Source organism: Sciurus carolinensis, chromosome 1 (genome assembly GCF_902686445.1).
Source record: "Sciurus carolinensis chromosome 1, mSciCar1.2, whole genome shotgun sequence".
NCBI lineage: Eukaryota > Metazoa > Chordata > Mammalia > Rodentia > Sciuridae > Sciurus > Sciurus carolinensis.
Genome location: NC_062213.1, coordinates 22,015,064 through 22,040,066, shown reverse-complemented (window position 1 = coordinate 22,040,066; position 25,003 = coordinate 22,015,064). Strand labels below are relative to the sequence as shown.

The 25,003-nt window shown below is 39.4% G+C and overlaps 1 protein-coding gene across 2 annotated transcripts in view; it reads right to left on the bottom strand.

Annotated features, from left to right (window-relative positions):
- Positions 1-25,003, bottom strand: part of Samd12 (sterile alpha motif domain containing 12) — a 400,984-nt gene that overhangs the window by 361,361 nt on the left and 14,620 nt on the right. For both annotated transcript variants that reach the window (XM_047555647.1, XM_047555652.1), the window contains exon 2: positions 1,504-1,682. In XM_047555647.1, the coding sequence (XP_047411603.1) occupies positions 1,504-1,682 (179 nt within the window). The remainder of the gene's footprint in view (positions 1-1,503; positions 1,683-25,003) is intronic.

The following is a 25,003-nucleotide window of genomic DNA, read 5'->3' as shown; positions in this document are numbered from 1 at the left end:
CAATTTGTCAGCTAAGAAGTCTAGAGCAAAGTACCTGCAGGATTTTCCTCACTAATCATTCCCCACTTCCTGCCACATACACACACAGACATATGTGAGTAATGCCCTCAGTTTCTAATTATCCAAGCTCAAGAATGGAGCAATAATGGCACCTATTCCAAACTGTAGGTAAAACAAACCATTTGGATTTTAATTTGCATGACATTATTTGGAGGAGGAGAGAGCTAGTCATTGTAGGATAGCCAAGTGACCTTCCTATTTAAGATATTTCTTGGGTGCTTACATTTACTGTCCAAGGTCTGCACCCGTGTATTCGCTCAACAAACCTATGAGAGTAAATTCTCCTGCAGAAAATACCCAAAGGGAGAGACTAAATGCTATGTGAAGACTAATTCCCTCAATTTCCAACAGAAAAACTAAAATGAACACCTTCAACACTATGCATCAACATCTTTACTGACTTTAGACAAAAATCCAAATCATGCCAGTTCTAACACAGGTAGCTCTTAGAAGAGGCTGTCCTAGGGGCTGGGTGCATGCCTGTAATCCCAGAGGCTTGGGAGGCTGAGGCAGGAGGATTATGAGTTCAAAGCCAGCCTCAACAATAGCGAGGCACTAAGCACCTCAGTGAGACCCTGTCTCTAAATAAAATATAAAATAGGACTGGGATGTGGTTCAAAGGTTGAGTGCCCCTGATTTCAACCCCAGGTACTAAAAAAAAAAAAAAAAGACGACAACGAGGAGGTTGTCCTTAGCAAAGAATCACCTACCCTCCAAACCTGCATTTTGATACCTTCGCCATGCATATTTAGTCAGTTTTTTGGTGCCTAGATTTAGATAGAAGACTAAAAACAAAAAATTAAGTATTCTAGAGCAAAATAGATCAATTTTTATCTTCCACTAATTAAGGACCGGTTTACTATCATCTACCTCACAGGAAGGTTATGGAACACAAGTAAGTCGGTACATCAATATTCCTTCCAATAGTGCCTGCAAACATATATAATTCATAAAATGTCAGTTATCATAATTAACACTATTATTTTCAGTAAAAGTTCCTCATACTCAGGCTTTTACAAATACTTCCACAAGCACAAAATCACCTGCTCTGCTCAACCTGACAGGGGAGGCAGGTTAATGATTCCCACTTTACAGATGAAGAACCTGAGTCTCAGGGAGTCCTGTGATTTACCCAACATCACGGAGGGTTAATTCTGAGCCAGGAAGATCAATCTTTCAGCTTCAAGTGCAAGACATCCCTCTTTATAACCCGCAGCTCAGAGCCCCACACTATTAGACTGACCACAAAAGTGTTTCAATTTCATCCAAAGGGAAGGCAGTCAATATTTTCATTTATTATTACATATCAAGATGCTGTGCTCCTTTAACCCAAGATCCTACAGTAATTAGTGAGAGCACTATCGGGTCTTCTCTGTGGCTGAACCACAACAGAGTTTGCAGCTGCAGCTTCAGACTCCCTTCATTAGCTGGTTTATTACCTACCTTAGGCGTCTCAGCTTCTCCCTGTAGTCGCTTGGGGGTTCCTTTTTGGTTAGGCACCTTCTGGAAATTTTTGTTTTTAATGGACTGAGATTCCACACCTTCACCTTCAATTTGCAGTTTAATACCTTCAGCACGGGCAGGGTGATCAATACCCCGTGGATTCAAACCACAGTGGAGAGCTAGGAAAGAAGAACAAATAGAACTCAGAAAACAAATCATACAAAGAAAGTGCCCAAGACAGAAGATATTTCATCAGGTCTAAATAGGAAGAAACAAGACACCTTTGAGTTAAGAGGTAGTGTGATAACCATGGAAAATAACAGGGTGAGGAAGGAGCATGGGGTAGTAAGGAACCCTGAGCTTGAAAGTCAGAGAGACTTAAGTGCAACCAGTTCCAAGGTGAGCAAGTCAGCAATCCCCACATTTCTGATGAGAATATCAAATCAGCAGCTTCATTATTGCTTCCAATACATTCAATTATTACAACCCTACTGTTTAGTTCATCTGTCTGCCTATATCTGGAAAGTGCTCACTCACTCCTACCCGCTTCTCAATCTTCTCTATTCTTCAAATGTCCACTTAAGTTCACCCTCTTGCTTTCAGTCAACCAATATTTAATAAGCGTATACTATGTGCCATTCCTGGGACAGGTCTGGAAACATGCACTTAAGTAGGATAGAAGCTACCCTCAAAAAACTCACAAGTTAAGAAGAGGCAGAAAAAATAACTAGGGATTTTTAAACAGTCATTGCTGCTAGGGGAAAGGGAAGGAAAGACCAGAGTGAAGCGATCAGGGGAGACAAGCCCCAGTGGCTCCCGATTTGTTATCTTACTCTCCCCACATTCTTTAACATGAATACCCTCACGAACAAAACCTGAAGTTCATTTTCTGGGACATTTATTCATTCAGCAAATCTGTATTCATCTCCTCCTGTGTTCCCAGCATTACCAAAGAAATAGCAGTAAATGTTACAAGAACTATACACGACTTCCATGTACCACTGGGAGATGTGTATCCATGTGCATGTGCAGGTGTGTGTTCTGAGGGCTCTGATAAAGGACTTTGCCTCTCTATGACCCCAACCCTTCAAATTTAAGTTCCCATCCTCAGGCCCTTCCTTATCTCAAGTTATTTAAGGTCAGATATTTAACCACCACACACACACCCTCTCCCTCAAGACTGATTTATTGGTGATCTCATTTTACCCAATATCTCTGGCCCCCTCCTCCATCACCATTCTTCCCCTTATCCAGCTTCTGAGATCTAAATCCTGCTCTTTTGCTAGGCACCCACCCAGGCCTGCTCTTCCCCTGGCTTCTGTAGAATGTTTTTCTGAATAATGTTTCACCTTGAAGGAAGGTTTCCCAGAAGTCAGGTAAGCCCTTTCCCTTCCATTCTCTACTTCCTCCTTAACAGGTGCCAACCATCCCCGTGGCTCCTAATACAATCAACATGCTGGTGACTCCAGTTTTCACACCAGCCTGGACAGACCTGGTTAGTGTCAGATGTAAGAAATTGACTGCTGCTCAGTCTCAATTTCAACACATAGCAGATGCCTCAAAATTAACATGGTTTAAACTGAACTTTAGTTTTAGTACAAAAAAAAATATTTTTTTTTTTTTTTTGCTTTCTCCAGGCTTTTCCATCTACAGAAAGTGAGGCATCACCCCCGCCACGCTTTAGCACATCCCTTCCTTCAATCACTACGTCCAATAGCTCTGCAGAAAGTACTGCTCAGATCCATCCATCCCACCATCTCCACCACCACTGTCATCCTGGCCCAAACTACCCACGTTTCATACCCAGACTGCCAAACTAACACAACAGCTCTCCCTCAGCTCTGAAGATCCATTAAAATTAACTGTCCAGGAAATAGAAGAAAGACCATGATACTCTTCTGCTTAAAAATTTCCTAATGGTCTGGCTTCCTACTTGCATAATTCAAAAATCTTAAGCTATCTGTCTCCTTTTTACTTTCCATCTCCTTCCATGTCATTTCTCATCCACTCACTTTGGACACGTCTCCTTTTCTCTCACCAAGTTTTTTCTCACCCCTTAGACTTTATTCATATTTCCTTGCCTGGAATGTTCTTCTCTATTCTTCACCTAATTCCTACACGTCATTCAGGTTTTGGTTTACATGCAACTCCTTCAAAAATTCTTTCTCTTTATCCCCTTTTTCATCCCACTCCTCCATCCTCCCCATGCTAGGTCATGTGCCTGGAAGAGTAAGCACTCAACAAATATGATCTTCAAAAGAAATCTGAATAAAAATGATCTAAAAAATGGATTGTACAGAGGAGCTGTGCAATGTGATCTTATTTCTACCATAAAAACATTACCTGTGAATTTCTCTTCTCCAGATCTCTAAACTTCCTAAAGCCAAGGATCAGCCTATTTGGGTACACAATAAGCACTCAGTATGTATTAGTTTGTGTGGCCTCCTTAGGTTTTATTTTGGATCTCAAAAATCTTCATGGAAAACTCTGAGACACAATTACATTCATTTCTCAAATAAGGGAAATGAGGCTCAAAGGGGGGTTATGGCCACAAAGGTTGACACAGGTCTCTATGGAAGGTCGCAACAATCATGGATCATTTAGGATGCACATGATTTCAAGCAAGAGATGAGAAAATCCAAACTGGATCAAACAGTAAGGAAATATATTAGTTTTCATTACAGGAAGTTCAGTCATTGCACAAGTTTAGAGTTGATTAATTTGTGGCTCAACAGTGTCATAAAGGAACTTGTTTTTTTTGTTTTGTTTTTTCATCTTTGCCATGTTGCTATCCATGGCATCACCTTTACCCTAAACCTGGGGGCCCTGATAGTACCCAGAGTTATAAGTTTCTGGTTTTCACCTTGCAATAGAGAGAGGTTGTCTGACCAGGATCTTGTTTTCCCTAAACCTCCTCCAAAATTGCCTCTTTTCTTATTGGCCAGGAGTGAATCACATGATTATCACTGAACTAAAACCCAGGCAGTGAAGACAGGAATACTCTTAGCCAAGGACAATTCTCCAAACACATTGATGCTCAATAGGGCAGGAGCAGAATGGATGCTAGGGAACCAACTACAATGCCCAAATCAGGCAATGGTAGAAAGAACTTGGTAACCAAAACTTGTGAGAATATGAGATCAATTACTGTTAGTATCAGTTTTTCCAAGAAATTGCCTAATTACAATTAATATTTAATTAACTAAACAAAATGCTGATTCTTTTTAAAAGGCATGCTTCTATAGGGAGGTAGAAGATTGACATGGGAAAGATTGAGACAATAAAGAGGAAAAGAAAAATGTCTGCTGTTCATGTTTCTCAACAGCATTAGCCTTCAACGCTTCCTACCTGGGAATCAGGGCCTAGGAATGCTAGGGAACTAGTGGTAAACTTCCAGTACTTCCTTTTCTCTTCCCCCATCGCCCCTCATCAAAGAGACTTCTGTACTTTCTTCATCTCTGTGGATGCTGGTCCCTCTCTCTAAAAGAAATTCCACTCTACTGTGATCACTCTGCAGTCCCACCCACAGTTCATCTGGTTTCCAATATTTTGCGTGTTCAAAAAAAAAGAAAAGATGGCATCTTCAAGATGGCAACTCGAAACAATGCTAGAATATGTGTATGTATGTATGTGTGTGTGCTGGGGGCTGTGCCAGCCAGAACGGGCGCCTGATCACATCGGCAGTGAGGAGGTTAATTAACATAAGCACACTCAGGTGATTTATCACTGGTCCGTATTCAGTTAAGTCCACATGCACAACACGTGCACAAGTGTTCCCGAGCGAGCAGGCACGATGGGGCCTGCTCGTTTTAACCCTTGCCGTGATAGGGCAGCTGGCTCCTCACCTGATTGCAACTGGCATGGCCCCACCCTCTGCCTCCTGAAGGGAATATAAACAGGCAGTAGGCAGGGGCACGACAGTAAGCAGCAGCAGCTAGCAGCAAGAGGCGGAGAGAAGCCACTAGCAGAAAGGAAGAAGAAGAAGTGGCAAGCAGATAGAAGCAGTTAGTAGAGAGAAGCAGCAGGCAGGTGGGGAAGGCAGATCACAGAGCAGAAAATTGAGAACACACCTCTAGATCACAGATAGGTAGATCGCAGTATGCGGGACGCATCACTAAGAAGCACCTCAGATAGACGCACCCTTAGTTCACAGGATGCAGGACGCACCTTTAAGAAGCAGCAGCAGAACTAAGAAGATATAGATCTCTGAAAGTATAGTCTCTCTCTTTTAAGCAAAGTCTCTCTTTCTCTCTTATGCAAAGCCTCTCTCTCTCCTCTCAAAGCAAGTAAGCCTCATTTCCTCTATCCTCTATAAACAAGCAAGGAAGGAAGCAGATCAGAGATAGAAGTAGCTCAGTTTCCAGTCCACCACCTATAAAGACCCGCACAAATTGTTGCTGCAGGCAGTGACAAATACCCGCGGATTTGGCACCGCAAAGAGCCAGTGACGTGTGTACACATTTGCAGTGAAATATTTCACTACTATGTTTAAAGAGAAATGTAAAACCTGCTTGAATTTTAACTCTAGATTTGGAAGAAATTAACATTAGTGACAACTGAACTAAGTGACAGCGGAAGCAACTTGGGTAAAGATCCTGAGCTGGCTGCAATGCCAATTCAAAAACTAGAACTCTGGTAGACACAAGAGTGGATAGGAAGATGAGTAGAATGTGAAGAGGGTTTTGAAGTTGACCCATGAGGGACTAAGCCCATTACATTGAGTAAATAGCTTTAGTGAAAACAAGAAAGTGTAGTGATGAGGACAGAAATGGGGACATCTTTTACATGATGAGCAAATGAGAAGCCATTGGAGAGTTGCTTGATTTAAAGACATGAAATTTCTGAGAAAACAAAGCAAAGCTGGTCAGAAATAGTTTTAAATAACTAAGTCCAAGCACAAAAACCTAAATCAACAACTGGGCTTGCAGTCACAGAGGGAACAGCTATGGGGGATTAAAACATTTCTGTGAAGAAAGAGGCAACATGTGCAGGCATCAAAAATAATTGTTCTGCCTCCTGTTTATAGATACCTGACATTTTGAGTACCAATTTTTTTTTTTTTTTTTTTTACTAGCAGGAAAGTTTCTTTCTGATATAAAGCAAGATTGTGTGAAAAGAGGAGATTCCTGGTTCATTCTGCAGTGGATCAACGGTTCCTTAAGTGCCTATTCCAGGTTCTCCACTCACAGGGAGCAGAGACAAAGGCAATACGTAGGAGATGAAACTGCCCTTCAGGAGCTTCCAACTGTGAGGGGGAGTCAGGTGGATCAATTTGGTGGACATTCTGAATGCTTCTTAAGTATGATGAGACAGTGCAGGCTCAAGATTCTTGCTCTGGTAGCCAGAGACTCCTAGAAAGCTTTCCAAGGAAGAGATCTAAGCTGACACATGATGGTAGTAGGTGTTAGCTTCCCAAGACAAGGAGGTAGAACTCAAGTGGAGCAGAACCTTTTCAGAAGAGAGACCAGCTTGACCAGAGTGTTGGAAGTATGAGAGTTCGGTTCAAACAGGAGATATTGGAAACAACCCAATGTCCATGGAAGGAAGAATGGATAAACAAAATCTCACATATTTCAATACAATGAAATATTTCTCAGCCTTAAATAGAAAAGAAATCCTGAACATACTACAACATAGATGAACATTGAGGACATCATCCTGAGTGAAATAAACCAGGCATAAAAAGATAAATATTGTAGGATTGCTCTTATGTGAAGAATTTAGAGTGGTCAAATCCACAGAGATGGAAAATAGAACAGTGGTTACCCAGGGACTAGGCATGAGAAAACGAGGGGCTATCTGGGAGTTATGTGTATAGTGTTCCAGGATGGGATAAAGAGATGGCTTTTGGAGATGAACAGTGGTACTGCTTACACACAGTGTGAATGCACTAAATGCGTCTGGAATGTACACTTAAAAATGGTTTGAGTGGGGCTGGGGTTGTAGCTCAGTGGTGAAGGGCTTCCCTAGCATGTGTGAGGTACTGGGTTCCATTCTCAGCACCACATAAAATAAATAAATAAATGCATAAAAAAGTAATGAATTTGTAAAAAAAAAAAATACTGGTTTGGATAATATTTTAACAAAAAATTTGAAAACAAAACTAAAACATAAAAAAAAAACCTACTCCCTCTCATTTCAACACCCTACTGTCTCAACAAATGGAAAGACAAGTTCCAAAGAGATCTTTATTCAAAAGTTTGTTATTTCACGAATGATCTCATGGTAATGTTTAGCTAGAACAGATTCTTTTGTTGTTTACTTTCATACATATGAAAGGTGGATAAATGGAATGTGATACATACCATGAAGTACTGTTCACCTTGAACAGGAATGAAATCTCAACGCATACAATACACATGAACACTGAAGACAACACGCTATGTGTGTGAAGACTATGCACCAGCACCACTGCATTCATTGGGGAGTCACCAAGAAGTCACACAATTTCTAGTCCTTGCCACTCACACCACAAGCTCCCTCATGAAGCAAGGCATGGAGCTGTGTTCAAGTTAAAAGTTCCTTTATTCTGATAAAGCTCTGTCTTGAAGAGGGAAGTGGGCAAACACTCCCACCAAACACGCAAGATGACCTGGATCCTATATCCATGGTACCTCTACTCCCACCATGCAGAATCCTCTAGCAGCTCCCTGAAATGCTTAGTGCACCTCTGCTTAGGACTGATTATTTTATATACAATATACTTGGTCCTTCTATAATTTGCATGGATAACCCTTTGGAAATATTTTCTATTTTTTCCACTGTAAAGCTTTAACTAATCTTGCACTCAATATCTCTCCTAATCAAAGTTGACAATTCACCTCTTATTAGCAGATCTGAATGTGTTTCCATGTGTATGCACCATGAATTGCAAATATTTATTAATATGTCTGCCTAGTCTGTGACTAAGAGTCCCTGAAGCACTTTACTAGTCATTGAGCTTTTCCAATCTAGTGTCTAGTCAAGTAACCAACTTCCAATAGGTACCCAATTATTGTTTATAGGACGAGTGTAGGTAAAATGGAAAGATACCTTTTCAATCATACTCATTGCCACTGACTTCTTATGAATAACTTGCACTTTTTTCAAAAGAGTTGCTTCTAACCTAATTGTACAATTCACCAAACATATGGTAAAACACAGAATCATAGTGCTGTCCCCCAAATACTGATTTACTTGACTGCCATCTGCACAGCAAACTGTCTTATTCATCTGTGTACCTGCAAAGCCTATATAAACAGTTGTACACATTCGGCACCGAAGAAATGTTGCTAAGTAAAACAAATATACGCTAATTCCCCATCATTCATTATTAGAAATGAGATAGGTTATTTAAAGTTTTATGAATGTCTTGCTAGATCTAGCAAGAGATGAAGGTCCTGGAGGCCATGGTCCTATTTTCACACACCCCTCATATAAGGTACATAGAGAAGACCCTCTGATACCTTTTTAATGGAGATGGCTCATATACTAAATTCTGGATTCAAGTTCAGCAGAGACTCTGCAGAAGTAATCTGAGCATCACAAAAGGTCTACAACTCTTTATAGTAGACACTTTTGATTGGCAACACATTCCTAACACTCTCCTCTTAATCATCTCCTGAAAGAAGGCTACAAAGTCAAATGATTTCCCAGCCTCTCTTGCAGCTACAAGTAGCTAAGGACAGGTTATTGCCTAAAGAACATAAGAAGTTTGATGGGGAAAGACAGTACTGGAATTGACAAATAAAGACAGGTTTTAAGACATCCTGCCCTCTTCTACTGCCTGCAGATGTCCAGAGTGGTCACAGACATTGTGCAACCATAGGGCTGCACCAGGAGAGGTGGTCAAATGACTAACAGCCACATTGGCTCTAGCATCATTGAGCTACTCAAACTATGTGTTTGATGCCCACCTCTGGACTTGATAGGATATGAGAAAAGTAATTATCTGCTTATTAAGTCATTATGATTTCTTCTATGACTTTCAGATGAACCATTGCACAAGGACACACAATTCCATTTTAACCAATAACATGATTGATTTATTGTTTTTTTTTAAAGGATGAAAAAAGACTAATATCCTAGGAAAACATTCTATCCCAGGTTTCATAATTCCTATGAATTATGACAGAGGTTGACAATATTAGTTTAACAAGGAAGAGATACATTAAAAATAAATGCTGTTATTAAGAGATACTACTATCAGAGGTGAAATCAACCTAGATGACACTGAAGATCTCTTACCCTAACAACAGCGAAGAAGTCACAGGTGTTTACAGGACTAGCCTCTGATTTATTCCACACTCCTCTACTCCCAGGCAATTTTAATGAACTCACTTGTGTTTAATTTTTGTATTTGGGTCAGGCTCTGAGAGCCAAAATATGATTTCCAAACTTCTCTTTGGTCAGCTAAATAACAGTTTTCCATATACATATTGAAATTTAAAATTTCTAAAGCAGGTAGAAGTTCTTTTCTCCCTATCAAAACAACAGGGTTAAGATACAGATTTCCAGTGTATAGCTCAGCAGCATTAAATGATGAAAATGTATATCCTCAACAAGTTTAAGTAACTAGTAATGGAAAACTCCCCTCTTTTATGCAGGTACAGGCCAGGGAGAAGAAATAACAGGGAAAGTAAAGGACTAGACCCATAAAACACACCCATTTGTCTTCACAAGTTTGCCCCATGGCTGCCCTCAGAACAGTGTAGCCTTTGGAGATGGACCCAGATGATGGTCCAACCTAGCCAGATGTTCAGACCATGTGCCTCTGAGTCAGGACACTGCCCTCTCTGAGCCTCACTCTGGTTTGCTTGCCTGCAGAAACAATTTCATCTTTGTAAAATATTTGTTAAGCCAGAAACTCATTCCCCAAAGGCTACTTGAGTGCAATCACCACATCAAATTCACCTGTCCTATCTATAATACCAGGACTAGACAATCTAAGTGGAGTAGACATTATAATGTTGCTTGACTAACATTTCAGCATCAACAGACAATCTAAGGCACAGGCACATTAACTCTTCTCACTTAGCATGAGGACCCATGGGCAGTTATACTAAGAGTTTCTATGATACTGTAGACAGGGGGTCTGGTACCAGACCATGAGAGTAATAAGTAGTCGTACACTGGTGACTTTAAAATGTTTTTATCCATCGTACTAAAAGAAACAGATTCCATCTTATGAACCAGTGCTCAAACATACATCTATCTATATTTATAAACTGAACCAAGTTTTTTTTTTAAATGAACAATACTTTCGTCCACTGCATGTGATCTACTGATTTTTTTCCCCTCAATTCATCCCACTAAAAATAAAAATGATACCATAGATAAGCCAAACATAAGAAGACTGAACAGGAGAAAAAAGGCAGATTATCTAAAGACTTTGAAACTAGAGGAATGACATGGTAGGGAGTTCTTGGGCTTTCTTTTTGCCTCATACTCTGGACTCAGAGGTGAAGACACCTGGAAATGCCAATGAGTACGAAGAACAAGACGAAGGACCAGGAGGGGGGCTGCCTAGAAAGACAGAAAACTTTCAGATAGCAGCTGCTCTACTCCAATACTGCAGAAAGAACATGACCTTAGCATCTATATTAACAAAGGCAGGGTAGAAAGACTTCTACCCTTGCTGGACCTTAACAAGGTACCCAAACACTCACAACAAGCAGTTGCAAGGAGCCCAAGCAGAGAACGCACGCTTGCATGTCTGTCAACCTCCTAACCCCCGTAATATCGCCTTAGATGATGTGGCAAGGCTCAGCTTTACCCCTCCCAGGCGAGAAGAGCCAAGCCTTCCTTTCTCCATGGTGTCTCTGATGGAGAATCAGGACTTCCACAATCACCCAACCATAACTAAGCGGCCCCTCCTCTCAGGCATCAAATGAGGTCAAGTTGGAATATGGTTTCTAACTCCACCTGGAAGCAAGTAGCTCAGGCATCTTCTCTTTTCTCTAGGCAGAGTTATGTTAAAGAAAGCCAACAAAAGCAAAAGGTTTAAACAAGATTCAGACTCAACATAAAATGAACATATCCAAGTTTTGATCAAAAATAACTGATAATCAAGACCCAGAAAGATCTCAAACTGAGCAGAAAAAGACAATCAATAGATGCCAACATCATCATGACAGCGATGTGGAATTATCTGACGAATATTTTAAATCAGCTGAGCTAAAAATGCTTCAATAAGCAATTATATCTGACGCAAATAGAAAAAATAGCTGCAGCCAAGAAACAAAATCAACAAATGGAAATGTTAAACCTGAAAAATATAATAACCAAAAGAAAAGACTTAGTGGATGGGCTCAACCACAGAATGGAGGAAACAAAACGATTTAATTGGAAAGGGTAGAGGGTACTTTCTTGAAAGGAAATGTTCTGCATTTTGTTTTTAGTTATAAAAAACTATGTAAGGATAAAACTTGTGAAATTGAAACACTTAAGATATGTGCTTTTATTATATGGGTTTTATTACATATAAAATCAATTATTGTATACCATATACAAAACAATTAAATAAGACACTAGAAACACTTTTATAAAGTTTACAATTAACTTTTAATTTACATTTTCATTCATCTCTCTGTCTGCCATTCAATATACATTGATTTAAGCCCAAGTTCTACCACTTTCATGCAATAAATATTTAAGCACAGGCAAGTTGTATCACTTCTTTTCTGTAAAATGGCAATAGTAATATTACCTTATTTTTTACCCTCACATTGTTATTGTATTGATAAAGAGGGGTACATATGAAATGCCTGAGGCCTATCATGAGTTCAGTGAACATCAATCCTCCATCTTTACCCGACTGCCTCCTCCCGAGTAGAGCAATGTTAGGCATTAACAACTGTAGCAACTGCTAAACAAAACATTAACCATGCACTTTAAAAGAATAAACATAGTATAGACTTGAAAATGCAAACTTAAAAGACAAGTTAAGTGTAATTCAGTTAAAAACTGAAAAGGAAAAAAAAATACAGTTTTTAGAATATATAAACAACATTGGAAGGAGGTTATAAATAAAGATAAAGTAAATATCTGCTCACGTAACACAGATTCTACTGACAAGATTAATTGCATTCTCCACCAGAACAAGTAAATGAAAAAAAAAAAAAAAGTGACCCTCATCTGTTAGGAAGTCTTTACATGTGATAATCTAGTACTTCAGGAATAGAAGAGGGTCCACTATGGAAGTACCCCATATGGAAATCTTTTCAACTATCACTAAGGTAGGTATTAAGAGGACAAAAAGACTTGGAGATACAAGCAACATGTTGATGACCACCACAAAAATGGCACAAGTGAAAGGAAAGCCAGAACTGTTCCCAGCTACCCACCGTTTTGCCCCGCCACACCTTCCTACTTTGGGAAATGAGTTTTTTTCCCTCTAGATCTTAATCATTGCTTAGGAGGTAAAAATCACAGTTTTAGAGTAAAACAAATTTGGCTTTACCACTAACTGGCTGCATATCACTGAACATGTTTATTCACTCTAGGTGTGAATAAATTGTTAATATTGTTAAAAAGTTAAAATTAAGACAACCTATGAAATTACAAAAAATCATAATTTAGGTTTTATAAAGAACCTAAAGAATTAAGTAAAAATATATGTCAATTGCTTAGTTGATGTCTTGCATATAGTGAGTGCTCAATACCAAACTCTGCTGTAATTAGGGATGCTGAGCAGCATGGTGTTTTGGGGTAGGCTTCAATATGTTGCTTAGCATCCCTAAGTCTTTGCTCTTGTTAATATCTGTTTAATGGTATCAATTTATTCATAACCAAGCATCTTAATTCTTTTACATATGTCTGCATGCACTTATACCCACAGCTCCACTAAGAAAGAAAGAGAGAGAAAGAAAGGTAGGTTGATGGGTGGGTGATCAGTATTGCTAAGGAAGGTAAAAGGGGACAAAAGGTCAGAGAAAGTCTTTGGGAAAGAAAAAAAAAGAAGCAGCTTAAAATTCTCTTTAAGGGATAACCCCAGAAATTAAGGAAAGAATACATAAGAAGAAATTCAGGCAGAAACATAAGTATTCACTAAAGCACAGAGTCATGGAAAAGACTGGACAGAATCTAGTCTGACTTGAGGAATGTGAGCATTTCCTCCTCCCAAGGAGGGTGGAGCAAGACAATACAAGTTGGCAATTTTGTCTGCTCACCGCAGAAATGTCCAAAGAAGTATGCAAGCTTAACAAGCTCCAGCCCTCATTTCACTTGAGCTTCACAAATGCGTATACAATCCTCCCTCTGTATCTGGGCAGGATCAGTCCCAGGACCCTCTGAGAATGCCAAAATCTGCATATGCTCAAAACGCTTCTATTAAATAGAGTAATATTTGCATATAACCTATGCATACCCTCCTGTATTCTTTAATTATTACTTCTAATACTATGATGCCAATGCTATGTAAATAGTTATTAAGCTATATTGTTTAGAAAGACGGAAAAATATTCTGTACATTTTCAATACAGATGCAATTTTTTCTGAGTATTTTCAAGTCATGGTTGAATCCACAGATGTGGAACCCATAGATAAGAGGGCTGACTGTATATGTGTGTGTGTGTGTGTGTAAGGATATTATCTAAAACAAGAGTTGTAATAATGAAAAACAGATCTTAACACATGAATTGAAATCAGCATTTGTACAACTTGTGGCCATCTGAGGGTGAAAAGTAGCTGAAAGTTCAATAGAGCCATTGATTGGTAGATCTACAATCTGCTAAAGATGTCTCAATAAGAAAAATTATTCCTTTCCTAATATCTCAAATATATTAAAAAAAATTGATAAGATGCCATCAAAGTTGGAGGATCAATACTCTTCAGTATGCACTGGTCAGTCCTTTGAAACCACAATGTCCACTATGGAAGCCAATAGTCACCGGTGGCTATTTTTAATCAATTATAGTTAAAAACAATGTAAAGGTTAGTTTTGCAGTGGCACTGTGCACTTTTCAGTAGCTCCACATGAGACTGGCTGCCACATTGGATAGGGCAGTTACTGAACATTATCTTATTACAGAAAGTTCTATTGGATAGTGCAAGTTTGAAGGATCATCATTGCCTTTCTCCCCAGTGTTAAAAATATATTTGTTCTGTTCTGTAAACCTTAAAAAAGAAAACTGAGAAAACAAGAATTTGAGGTCAAAAATTACTTCAGAAAATTCTTCCATGATTGTATAATTGTAATCATCTAAGTAATCATGCCTACACTTTAGAGATAAGAATAATCATCATGTCATAATTAGGAATTTTATAAAATTCCTAGCTTTCTGAGAACAGGCTTTGGAACCAGTCCATTCTTCTTTCATACACATGTCAGACATGCTTTTGTAAAAGTAAGTGCCTCTCTGCTTAGTTATTGGAAACAACTGTCAGATCTTTGAATAATCTACTTCCCAACCTGGTTCCTTCTGTGTGACCGATCACAGTTATTTTCCTGTTACAAGCTTTTAGAGACCCAGGATTATCTCTGAGGGGGATAGAGATAAAGTGGGATTCAGAGATAAATTGGCTCTGGTAAGGCTCACAGGCTACTAAATTAACAGCTCCAAAGCCTGTCCAGAGAGGGGAGGAATACAGGATGCAGCTTTGCTTGGTGTTCGGTGAAATGCAAAGGCAGCCAGCCTCAGGAGTGTCCACTGCCAAATGTTTTCAGAATACAGGTCTGTCCTTTATTCTCATAGAGTCTTTCCTGTATTCTTTTGATGTTAACTGTTCATCTTTCATAAAGTTAAGACATGCCGAGAGGGAGAAGTGTATGTGTATGTGAGAGAGTGAAAGAGAGAGAGATTGAATGCTAGCAAAAGAAAAAAGCTATAGAAACTATGTACAACATACAATTGATCCCCATTTTTATCTTATCTAAAGATAAGATAAAAAGTATGAGTATTTCTGTACTATTGATCAAAAATAAGCTGGCCAACAGTTAAGTTACAGATGATTTAGGGGAAAGAAGAGTAGAAATAAAAATGGCAGAGAAAATAATGATGAGAAACTACAAAATTGAGAAAGGAAATTATTACCTCCAAGCCAAGAAAATCACGAAAGACTTCATGTGGTATCTGGTATTTCAGATGAGTCTGAAGAAGCCGGGTTTCACAGAGAACAGGGGAAGGTGTCCAAGCAAAAGAGCCAATTTGAAAGAAAGTACAGACTAGGAAGAATTGGGGCATTTACGAGGAAGAGCAAATCACTCAGACGTGAAAGAACATGGAAAAATGGAGGTGGACATGTAGCTTAATGGCACAACACTTGCCTAGCATGCATGTGGCCTGAGGCTTGATCCCCAACATCACCAAAAGGAGAAAAGGAAGCATGGAGATGAGACAAGAGGAAAACCTGGGGGCCATTACAGTGACCAAGTCGGACCTTGGGTATTAGCATAAGAAGACGGTGGTTCTTTTTCACTAAACAATTATACAATCAATACATGTTTCAAGCAGGAAGAAACATCACTCATGTTGTTTCAGTAAAAAGATGAATAAACACACTGGCAATATTTATATTCAGTGTGCTGAGGCATGAGCATCCTTCAAGATGTAGTTTGTCTTTTTAAAACAACTCCTGCTGGGGCCTGGGAGCGTAGCTCAGAGATAGAACACATAAGTAGCACGTGCAAGGACCTGGGCTGGCTCCCAGGCACCCTCAAACAGTGAGAACCTCTTGCCCTACTCTGTACCCACATTCCTTACTCTGAACTCCCAGTTACCCACACTACCCAGGGCAGTGCATCCAGTTTTCTCAGTCACTCCCACAGAGTTAGGCAGTCAATCAATGTTTTTGTTGTCCCTTTAAATACTGGACCCATCTTAGAGGCTAAATGATGACAGCCAAGCCTCATCCCAGAGCCCTTAGGTTCCCAATATAGTGCTACAGCTGAGCACTGGTAGGCGTGCATCCCGGGGACATCTTAATCACACACGTGCACACTGCTTTAAGAGATAACTAAAGAAGTCAAGCACCAGCAAACAACAGGAAACACGACTGAGTACTTAAGAAAGGATTTATGTTCCTACTTAGCTTTTCAAATCAGACAATGCTTCTAAAATATTTTGCCAGTTTCCTCATTGGTCTATATCTTCTTGGCTGATATACAAAAACAAACAGCAAAAGTCTAAAGAATCCACTCTGAAAGATTAGCGATTCATTTTATGGTGGTGTAAATTATTTCTAAAGATGCTTCCAGTCACTTCTCAATATGATGGCCATTAAAACATCGTAAACACCAACTGTTACCACTTAACTCTCTCCTTAAGATTAGGGAGGAGGGGGAAAAAATCAAGAATACAAAGATGATCAGAGAAAGTCTGTCTACCCCATTTGCCTCCATGGCTGCTGCTGCTATCCACAGCCATGAGGGCTGTAAGCTCATGTTTTTATATCTTCAATGAGCCCACTGGTTCCTTCCCATAAGTTTATTAACAAGTTCACATCTCACTCTATATGACAATCTTCCCTCAACCTCTTGTTCATTTATCAACAAACCACTCTCTTATTTTTCTTCCTCCCCATAGTAAAATTGCTAAAAGTGTTCTATTGCTTAGGGTGTAAACAGAACTGTATGGGAAATAGTCTAAGCATATTGCATACTACAGTAAATTGAACTTCTACTTGATAAATATACACTCCCCTTCCCTTTGGGCAGAAAATATTTCCCTATACAAAGACTTTGGCCTTGGTCATGGGAGTTCATTTGGCCAGTGGATGTGAGTGGACAAGATGTTAGTAGGAATGTTAAAACTCGCTTATGCGGTTTGTGCACTTGTGATGGCCAAAGGAAGGCATGGCCAGAGACTACTGTCCCTTTAACCTGGACCTCAGAATGAGGCAAAGTAAAAGTGACCCCAAACAGAAGCCAGTAGCCAAGCCCAGAAAACTGTAAATGATGAAATAAATGTGTGCCTATAAGCCACTCAGACTCCAGGAGCTGTTACTTAGCAGCAGCTACTGCATAGGCCAAGAACATTTAAAGTCTCAGAAATAGATACTGTAGTATTCCATTTGACAGATGAGTAAACCAAGACAAGGAAGTGAAATAACTCACATGCTTACAAGTGGCGGAGGCAGCACCTGAAACCAGCAGTCCAACTGCAGAGCCTGCACGGGAAGTACTTCACCTCACTGCTCCCGAGAGCACCAGCCACCTGCTACATCCAATCCCACCTCCCACCCACGCCTGGATCTGCTGCACCTGGCTCTTCCCCTGTGGCTGATCTCACTAGTGATCCCTTAATTGCTGACCCCCAGAGAAAGCTTTCAGCCTTCGGTGTCTCAGCCACAGTAGGCGGTGTTGATCACAGGCAACCCCCCCTCCCTCCTTGCTTGGCAAATGACACTTTACCTTTCCTGATTGTCCTCTTCATTCCCTGTTACCTCTCAGACTCTTTATTCTCTTTTGCCTGTAACTCCTCCCTCACTCCCACTCTACTTTCCTTTATCTTCCTGACAACTTACTGCTCCCTCCCTCCCTCCCCCCCACACTTTCTATTTGCCAACGACATGGTTAGACACTGGTGAGCCATTAGAAAGCAAATCTGATGCAGCCATGCCCACAAAAGAAGAGCGTGCCCTAGCAGAGGAGACAAACATACACACCTTAGAAATGGCTCAGGTGTTACAGTTTGTAAAAGCACACACAAGATGGACAGGCTTGTGTGTGGTGCAGGGAGTGGCTGGGAAGGGAGAAAAGCCCACCTAGTCTACAGGCCTAAAATGTCTTCTGCAGAAGATGCAGGAATTCACTAGGCAAAGAGCTAACCAGGCAGATGGAATCGCCTGGGAAGCTGGAGGACAGTGACACGTTCAAAGAACAATGGAAAAAATAATTTTTGTTTATGCATTTGCCACACCACCAGAGCTGACTCCACCCTACACAAGCGCACGCGCACACAAACAATGGCTGCTCTAATTCAGGCTAAAGACAATAGTGACTCAGCTCTGGTAATGTCGCTGAATTTAGAGAAACAGATGTTTGAATTGGAGGATCTTGCCCCTGAGAACACATAACCTAGAGATTTCAGAGACAGGGGAAAGACATCTAAAGTAAGAAAAGTAATCAACAACAGCTGTGCCTAGGACAGAGCAAAGCCCAGTCATTGCTCTGCAGGCAGCAGAAGGGAATATGGAAACAACCAGTGAAGGAGGCGATGGTTCTGCCTGCTAATGCAAAATTAAACCAGAGTAACTGGCATGTCGTAAGACACAAATCCCGTGCCTCCAATTGTAGGGCTGACTCTATATCATTCCTCTACTTGGGCATCCACTCCTCAGTGAGGACATTCCTGACCACATCATCTAAGTCACCTCCCAGGCAGACAGTACCCATTGTTCTCTCTTGATTTTCTTCAGGGCACTTGGTTCTCTGATACTGAGTGGCCTGTTTGTTTACTGTCTATCTCCTGGAACAAAAACTAAAGTCATGAGACCAAGAGCCTTGTAATATTATAACCCTGGCACAGAGGCTGGCACCTGGGCAGCACTCAGTAGATAACTATTGAACAAATGAATGAGAGTAGGATGCCCTTCCTCATTTACAGATATTCTCCTATTCTTTTCTTGGGTGTTTCCCCCTGCGAGGTTGCTTCAGATATATATTCCCTTTAACAGGCAACTTTAAAAGTCTGTAGTTATCTGCAAGGTTTTATATGTATATGTCTCTGCATTTTTCTGGGTAAATGAATCTAGTTTTCATCAGAAAAATCAAAGGATCTACATCTGGTATGAACTAAATAGTGCTCTCCCTTCGTATGTTGAAGTTCAAGCTCCCAATGAGACTATATTTGGAGATAGGGCCTTTCAAGAAGTAATTAAGGCTAAATGTGGTCATAAGGGTGGATCCCTAAGCCACCCAATATGATGGATGTCCTTTATGTACCAGGGAGGTACATGTACAGAACAAAAGGCCATCTCCAAGTAAAGGAGAGAGGATGCCAGAGAAGTCAAACTAGTGGACACCCTGATTGGCCAGGTGACACAACTTGAAACCCAGGCCAACCCTTTCTCAAGGCTACATCTACAAGTAGACCTCTCAGATAGGACAGAGAACAGTCGGTCTCTTTGCACTCAAGACTGGTGGGGTTAAGTGGGTTTCCTGTGACTTGCACTTCATATTGTGTATGCCATGTCACAGAAAACCTAGTCTCTTAGGACTGGAAGGGTCTTCAGATGTCAGTAAAGATGTACTGGTTTTCTAACCTTGAACTTGGACTTTATCAATAGGGCAGCAGGGTGCCCTTGAAGGGTTTTAAGTGAGCAAACTGGTGTCTCAAGATTTTAAAAAATGATATGATCAAGGCACAAAACTGAAGTTGGAAAAATTTAAGTTTAGAGGCTCTTGGGTTCTCCATATGAGAACAGATGAAGGTCAAAGCTGTGACAAAGGTACAGAAGACAAGGGGCATGGAGAGAGGTGCTTACAAATAATTTATTCAGATGGTAGGTTTGCAAACTTTTTCTATAAAGGGCCAGATAATACATACCTTAGACTTTGCAGAACACACTGTCAGTGCTGCTAAACGCTGTCCCTGTAGCACAAAAGCACCACAAACTATACATAAACTAATGAGTGCAACCACAGTCAATAAAACTTTATTTACAAAAAACAGGTAGACATTTTCCAACCCCTAACTTACAAAGTAAAGTGAGTCAAACTTGGCAATTGACTGGCTGTGAGAAATGAGGGCAACACAGGGTCAAGCTAACTGCTAGGTCTGGGGGTCTTAACATTCTCAGCATCTAGTTCCAGAATCATAAATTCTTCAAGCCACTGATTGTCAGAGTGGGAAGGAAACAATTTACAAATATATAGTCAACAGTCTCAATTTAATAGTGACAATGTTAAGGGCAGGTGTTTCTGAGGCAGTGCCCAGTTAGCACAGACAGGACCAGAATTTCTAACTTGGGTTCAGTATGTCTCTTTGGCCCTAGATTCCTCTAAGTTTCCTCTGGGTGAAAAGATTTCCTACTTAAGGCCTCGAGACCAGCATGAAACATGTAATAATAATCAGTGCACCTAGATGTCCTTCAATTGATGAATGGATAAAGAAAATGTGGCATATATATACAATGGAATATTACTCAGCCATAAAGAACGATAAAATTATGGCATTTGCAGGCAAATGGAGGAAACTGGAGAATATCATGCTAAGTGAGATAAGCCAATCTCAAAAAAACAAAGGAAGAATGATATCGCTAATAAGTGGATGATGACACATAATGGGGGGTGGGAAGGGTTAGTGTTGGGGTTGGAGTTGGGTTTAGGGAGGGGGGCAGGAATGGAGGAAGGAAGGACTGTATAGATGGAGGGGAAGGGTGGGAGGGGAGGGGGGAAGGGAAAAAAAATGGCAGAATGAATCAAACAACATTACCCTATGTAAATTTATGATTACACAAATGGTATGCCTTTATGCCATGTACAGACAGAGAAAAAACATGTATCCCATTTGTTTACAATAAAAAAAAAAGAAATGTTAAATACCTGATAGCTCAAGACTGTCAAAGAGCATTAGTAACTATTATGAAATATAACAAATGTGAAAAATTACATAAAATATATTAGGTATGATTTAACAAGGAATTATAGGTATAAGTCCTTGTAACCACTATCAAGTTTGAGATATACTGCACTCAGATCTGTAGGCAATACCTGCTTGTCTTTTTCCTAACACAAACTCATTAGCACTACATTTATTTGCTATGCTGACTATAATCAAGAATAGCAATTAGTATACTATAGAACTGTACTTATTCTGTTATGTATTCTTTTATATCAGTTTATTTCAATCACTATTAGTTTTATTAGATTCAGGTCCACATGAAATTTTGTGTGCTCTCGTTCTTTTGTTTTCATTACCATGTAATATTTATTTAAATAAAGTTTAATATATTCAAAAAAATAATAATAATAATCAGTGCACATTTAATAAATATTACTGGACATCAATTATGTGTCCTAGGACCACAGAGAGAGAGAGCTTCCCATCTTGAGAACCGTAAAGTCTTATCTTTGTGACACACTTCCCCCAAGCAATTTTTGTGCTTCTGATTTTTTTTCATATCTGATCATTTTTAAATGGTTGTGAAACACGTACCACACTTCTTTGCTCTAAGGATTATGCACTTTCTAATCTGAAGAGTGTTTTATGTTAAAAGCATATAGAGAATTTATTCAAGCCAAGAACTAAGGTGCTGCTTATTCAGCTGCATGACAAGAAAAGAATAAATCACAGACATGCATTTATCAGAACATAACCAGAGTCTGCTCCAACTGAAGACCAAACTTCCACATGTCAAGTAAAATGCCTCTGACTGCCAGGCAAAACCAAAAACTATGCGAAGAAACAAGGACTAGAAGAAAACATGCCAAATACTAAGTGCCAGTCTTTTGAAGGTGAATCCCTGGATAATTTTTTTCTTTCTGCTTTCCATAGGTTGTATGCATAAGAAACATGTACTGATAATTACTTTAAAAGGTTAATTTAAAAGATAGGAAATATTGCTATGTTGCATAATTTTTTAAATTCTTGAATTTCTAATATTATCTTGCTCTAAGATATTACAAGTTATATTTTAAATTGGGTTTAAAAAGTGCAGGTTCACGAACTAAACTTTCTGTTCTAAATATGTAATATGGCTATAAAATTGGATAAATTATTTCTTCTCCATGCCTACCAAAAGACTCATCTTTAAATATTTCCAGATACCATGTTTTTCCTCATTATTATCTTATTTTTTTTAATATGACTCTTCTTTAACCCAACATGGTATTTGCTTAGTTAGTTGAGTCCAACTTTTTATGGACAATTATCTTTAAGAATTGTTTCCTCCTCCTCCTCAAAGAAATCTTAGAAACACTATGTTCTTGCTCCCTTCTTGCTTCTTTCAGGCAATTCTACTCCACTGCTCCTGCCCTGAGCACGGGAGCATGGATGTCAGAATGAAGGGCAGACGCAATATCAGAACAAATGACCAGGCCCATGGCTGAGCCCCTCTGGTTTGAGAGCTGGCCCTTCCAAACAGGCCAGTTCAGCATGGACAATTTCTCATCCCATTCCTACTCTAATGATGAAGAACTAGTGTATATAAGGAGAGACTAAGAGGAGGGAAAGCAAATAGGGATGGAAAGAGATCGCTGTGGAGTGGCCTGTGGGACATCTCTCCATTCTAAGTTTTAAAAGACCTAGTCAGCAGAGAGGAACAGATGGGGAGCTCTCTGGGAAGCAGTCAGCATATTGTCTGCTTGGATCAAATCTGAAACACCACAATCTTAAGATAAGGGTACCCCTAGTGTTCCTAAGTCAAATGGTGCTGTTCCCCATATAGTCCTTTTCTACTGTCCCTTCCAGGACAGCTTATGGTTGGCACGCCACAATAATACCTCCTAATCCCAAATATAAAGAAATATACCCTTGCCCCAAGAAGTCCCATAAACAGGAAACCTCTCTTTAGGGGCTGGGGGTACTCCGGTTTGCACAGCTGCCTCTGTGAAATCTGTGTACACATGCACAGCGGTACCAGGATGGGGCTGGGAAACTCGGGCTTTCCTCCAGATCCTGTGAAAGAGATCTGAGTTCAACCAACAATTATTTTCTGAGCACCTTCTAAACATCAGGTGTCCTTCTCAGTGCTCAAATGTCAGTAAAAAAACAAGATTGCAGTCGTGGTGGACGGATATTTTGGGATAAAGGAGTCATCAGTAATGAAAAGCCTGGATGATCTGTATTTACACTATTCACTTTCTTAGAAATAACACAATAAAATGTGCATGGATACGGAAACTTATCTGGAAGTCAATTTAAAAAGGTAGCCGTGGGCATGAACTCTTGAGTCACAAAGTGTTTTTTCTCTGGGTAATTAACCAACCAAATATACAGAGCTAAATATTCTAACGTAAGAAGACCCCTTCTCTTGCCCTAACTATAATCAGTCAGTTCATCATATGATGAAGACCAAGATCAATAAGCCCATTTCTACCTACAGAGTTTTCTTTGTTTCTTTATTTTTTAAAGTGGCTCACTCAAATATGAACGGAAACCCTAAGGTTATTAAACATTCAACATGAAAGAGATCAGCACACACAAATTAAAAAAACAAAAATCAACTCAGAAGAAATGTGGAAAGAGAAGTTGAATTAAAAACAATAAAAATATTGTCACTACTCTCAAAGAAACATGGGAAGATATTAAATAGGATGTTAGAAGATTCTTAAGAAAAAAGTTTAAAAAAATAGTAGAAATTATGAGTGCCATAGAAGTTTGAAAATAAAATTAATATACCAGAAAATAAAAATTTAAGAAAAGGTGAAAAAAAGCAAACGTAGACTTTAAAAAATAAAAACCAGTCTAGCAAATTTATCATCTCAAAAAATAGGAACTGGAGAGAAAGAACAAAATAGATAAAAGGAAATCAAAGAACTAATTCCAAAAGATTCTCAGAAATGAATGGCAAGTTTTCATTTTGAAGGATCACTAAATATACAACACAATGGATAAAAATAGACTTTTACCAAGTCATATTCTTATGAAATTTCTGGACACTAGGATTAGAGAGGGGATTCAATAATTCCAGAAGGAAAAACGTCTGTCTTATACAAATGATCAAGAATCAGAATGACTTCAGGGTTCTCACAAACATGTCTGAAAACTGGAAGATAACATATGCTTCCAAATTGTGAAGGAAGACAACCCTCAGCATTAACGAGAATTAATCAAGCCATCAGTCAAGTACAAAAGTAGAATAAAGGCTTTTTCAGAGAAGCAAGTTGTCAAAGGTACACATCCCATGTGCCTTCACTTAGGAAGCAATGAGGCAGACTGTGCTCTCCCAAAGCCAAGGTGGAAATGAAGGGAAACAGGATCCTGCAAAGGGAAACTCACACTAACTCCTCCAGGAAGGCACTAGGTGGTGGTGGAAGGAAATCCCAACAGACAGTTGGGAAAGCAAGGCTGGGGACCAGACCTGCTGGGAACAAGTCAGAACGTTCAGGGGAAATTTCTTCAATGATAAGAAGTTGATAAAAATTCCTAAAGTATGGCTCAACTGGAATGAGATTAACAAATGATGGAAACTTTTGATTTAACTCAATGGTAAGTTTATAGAACACTCAGCAAACAACAATAACAAAACTTAAACAATTAGAAAAGACAATGACATTTTTAAAATTTATATTCACATATAACTTGAATAAAAATAAAATTTAAGGTTATAATGTGTTTATCATACTTCCTAATAATGGTTTCAATTCCACACACATGCCCAGGCTTCTCTCCTAATTGTCTTTATTTTACCTTTGTACTTGATACACACACACACACACACACACACACACACACACACACACAGGGTCCTCAGATAACTTACTTACACAGAACTTATTTCCTCACATGCAAAGTGGGAATAAGTACAAGGTTGAAAGTATTAGAATTTTTATAAGCCAACGTCTTAGTAGACAGTAAACATTTAATGGTAAGAATATCTATCTGTATTTGTACATAAAATATTTAGGAATTTTATC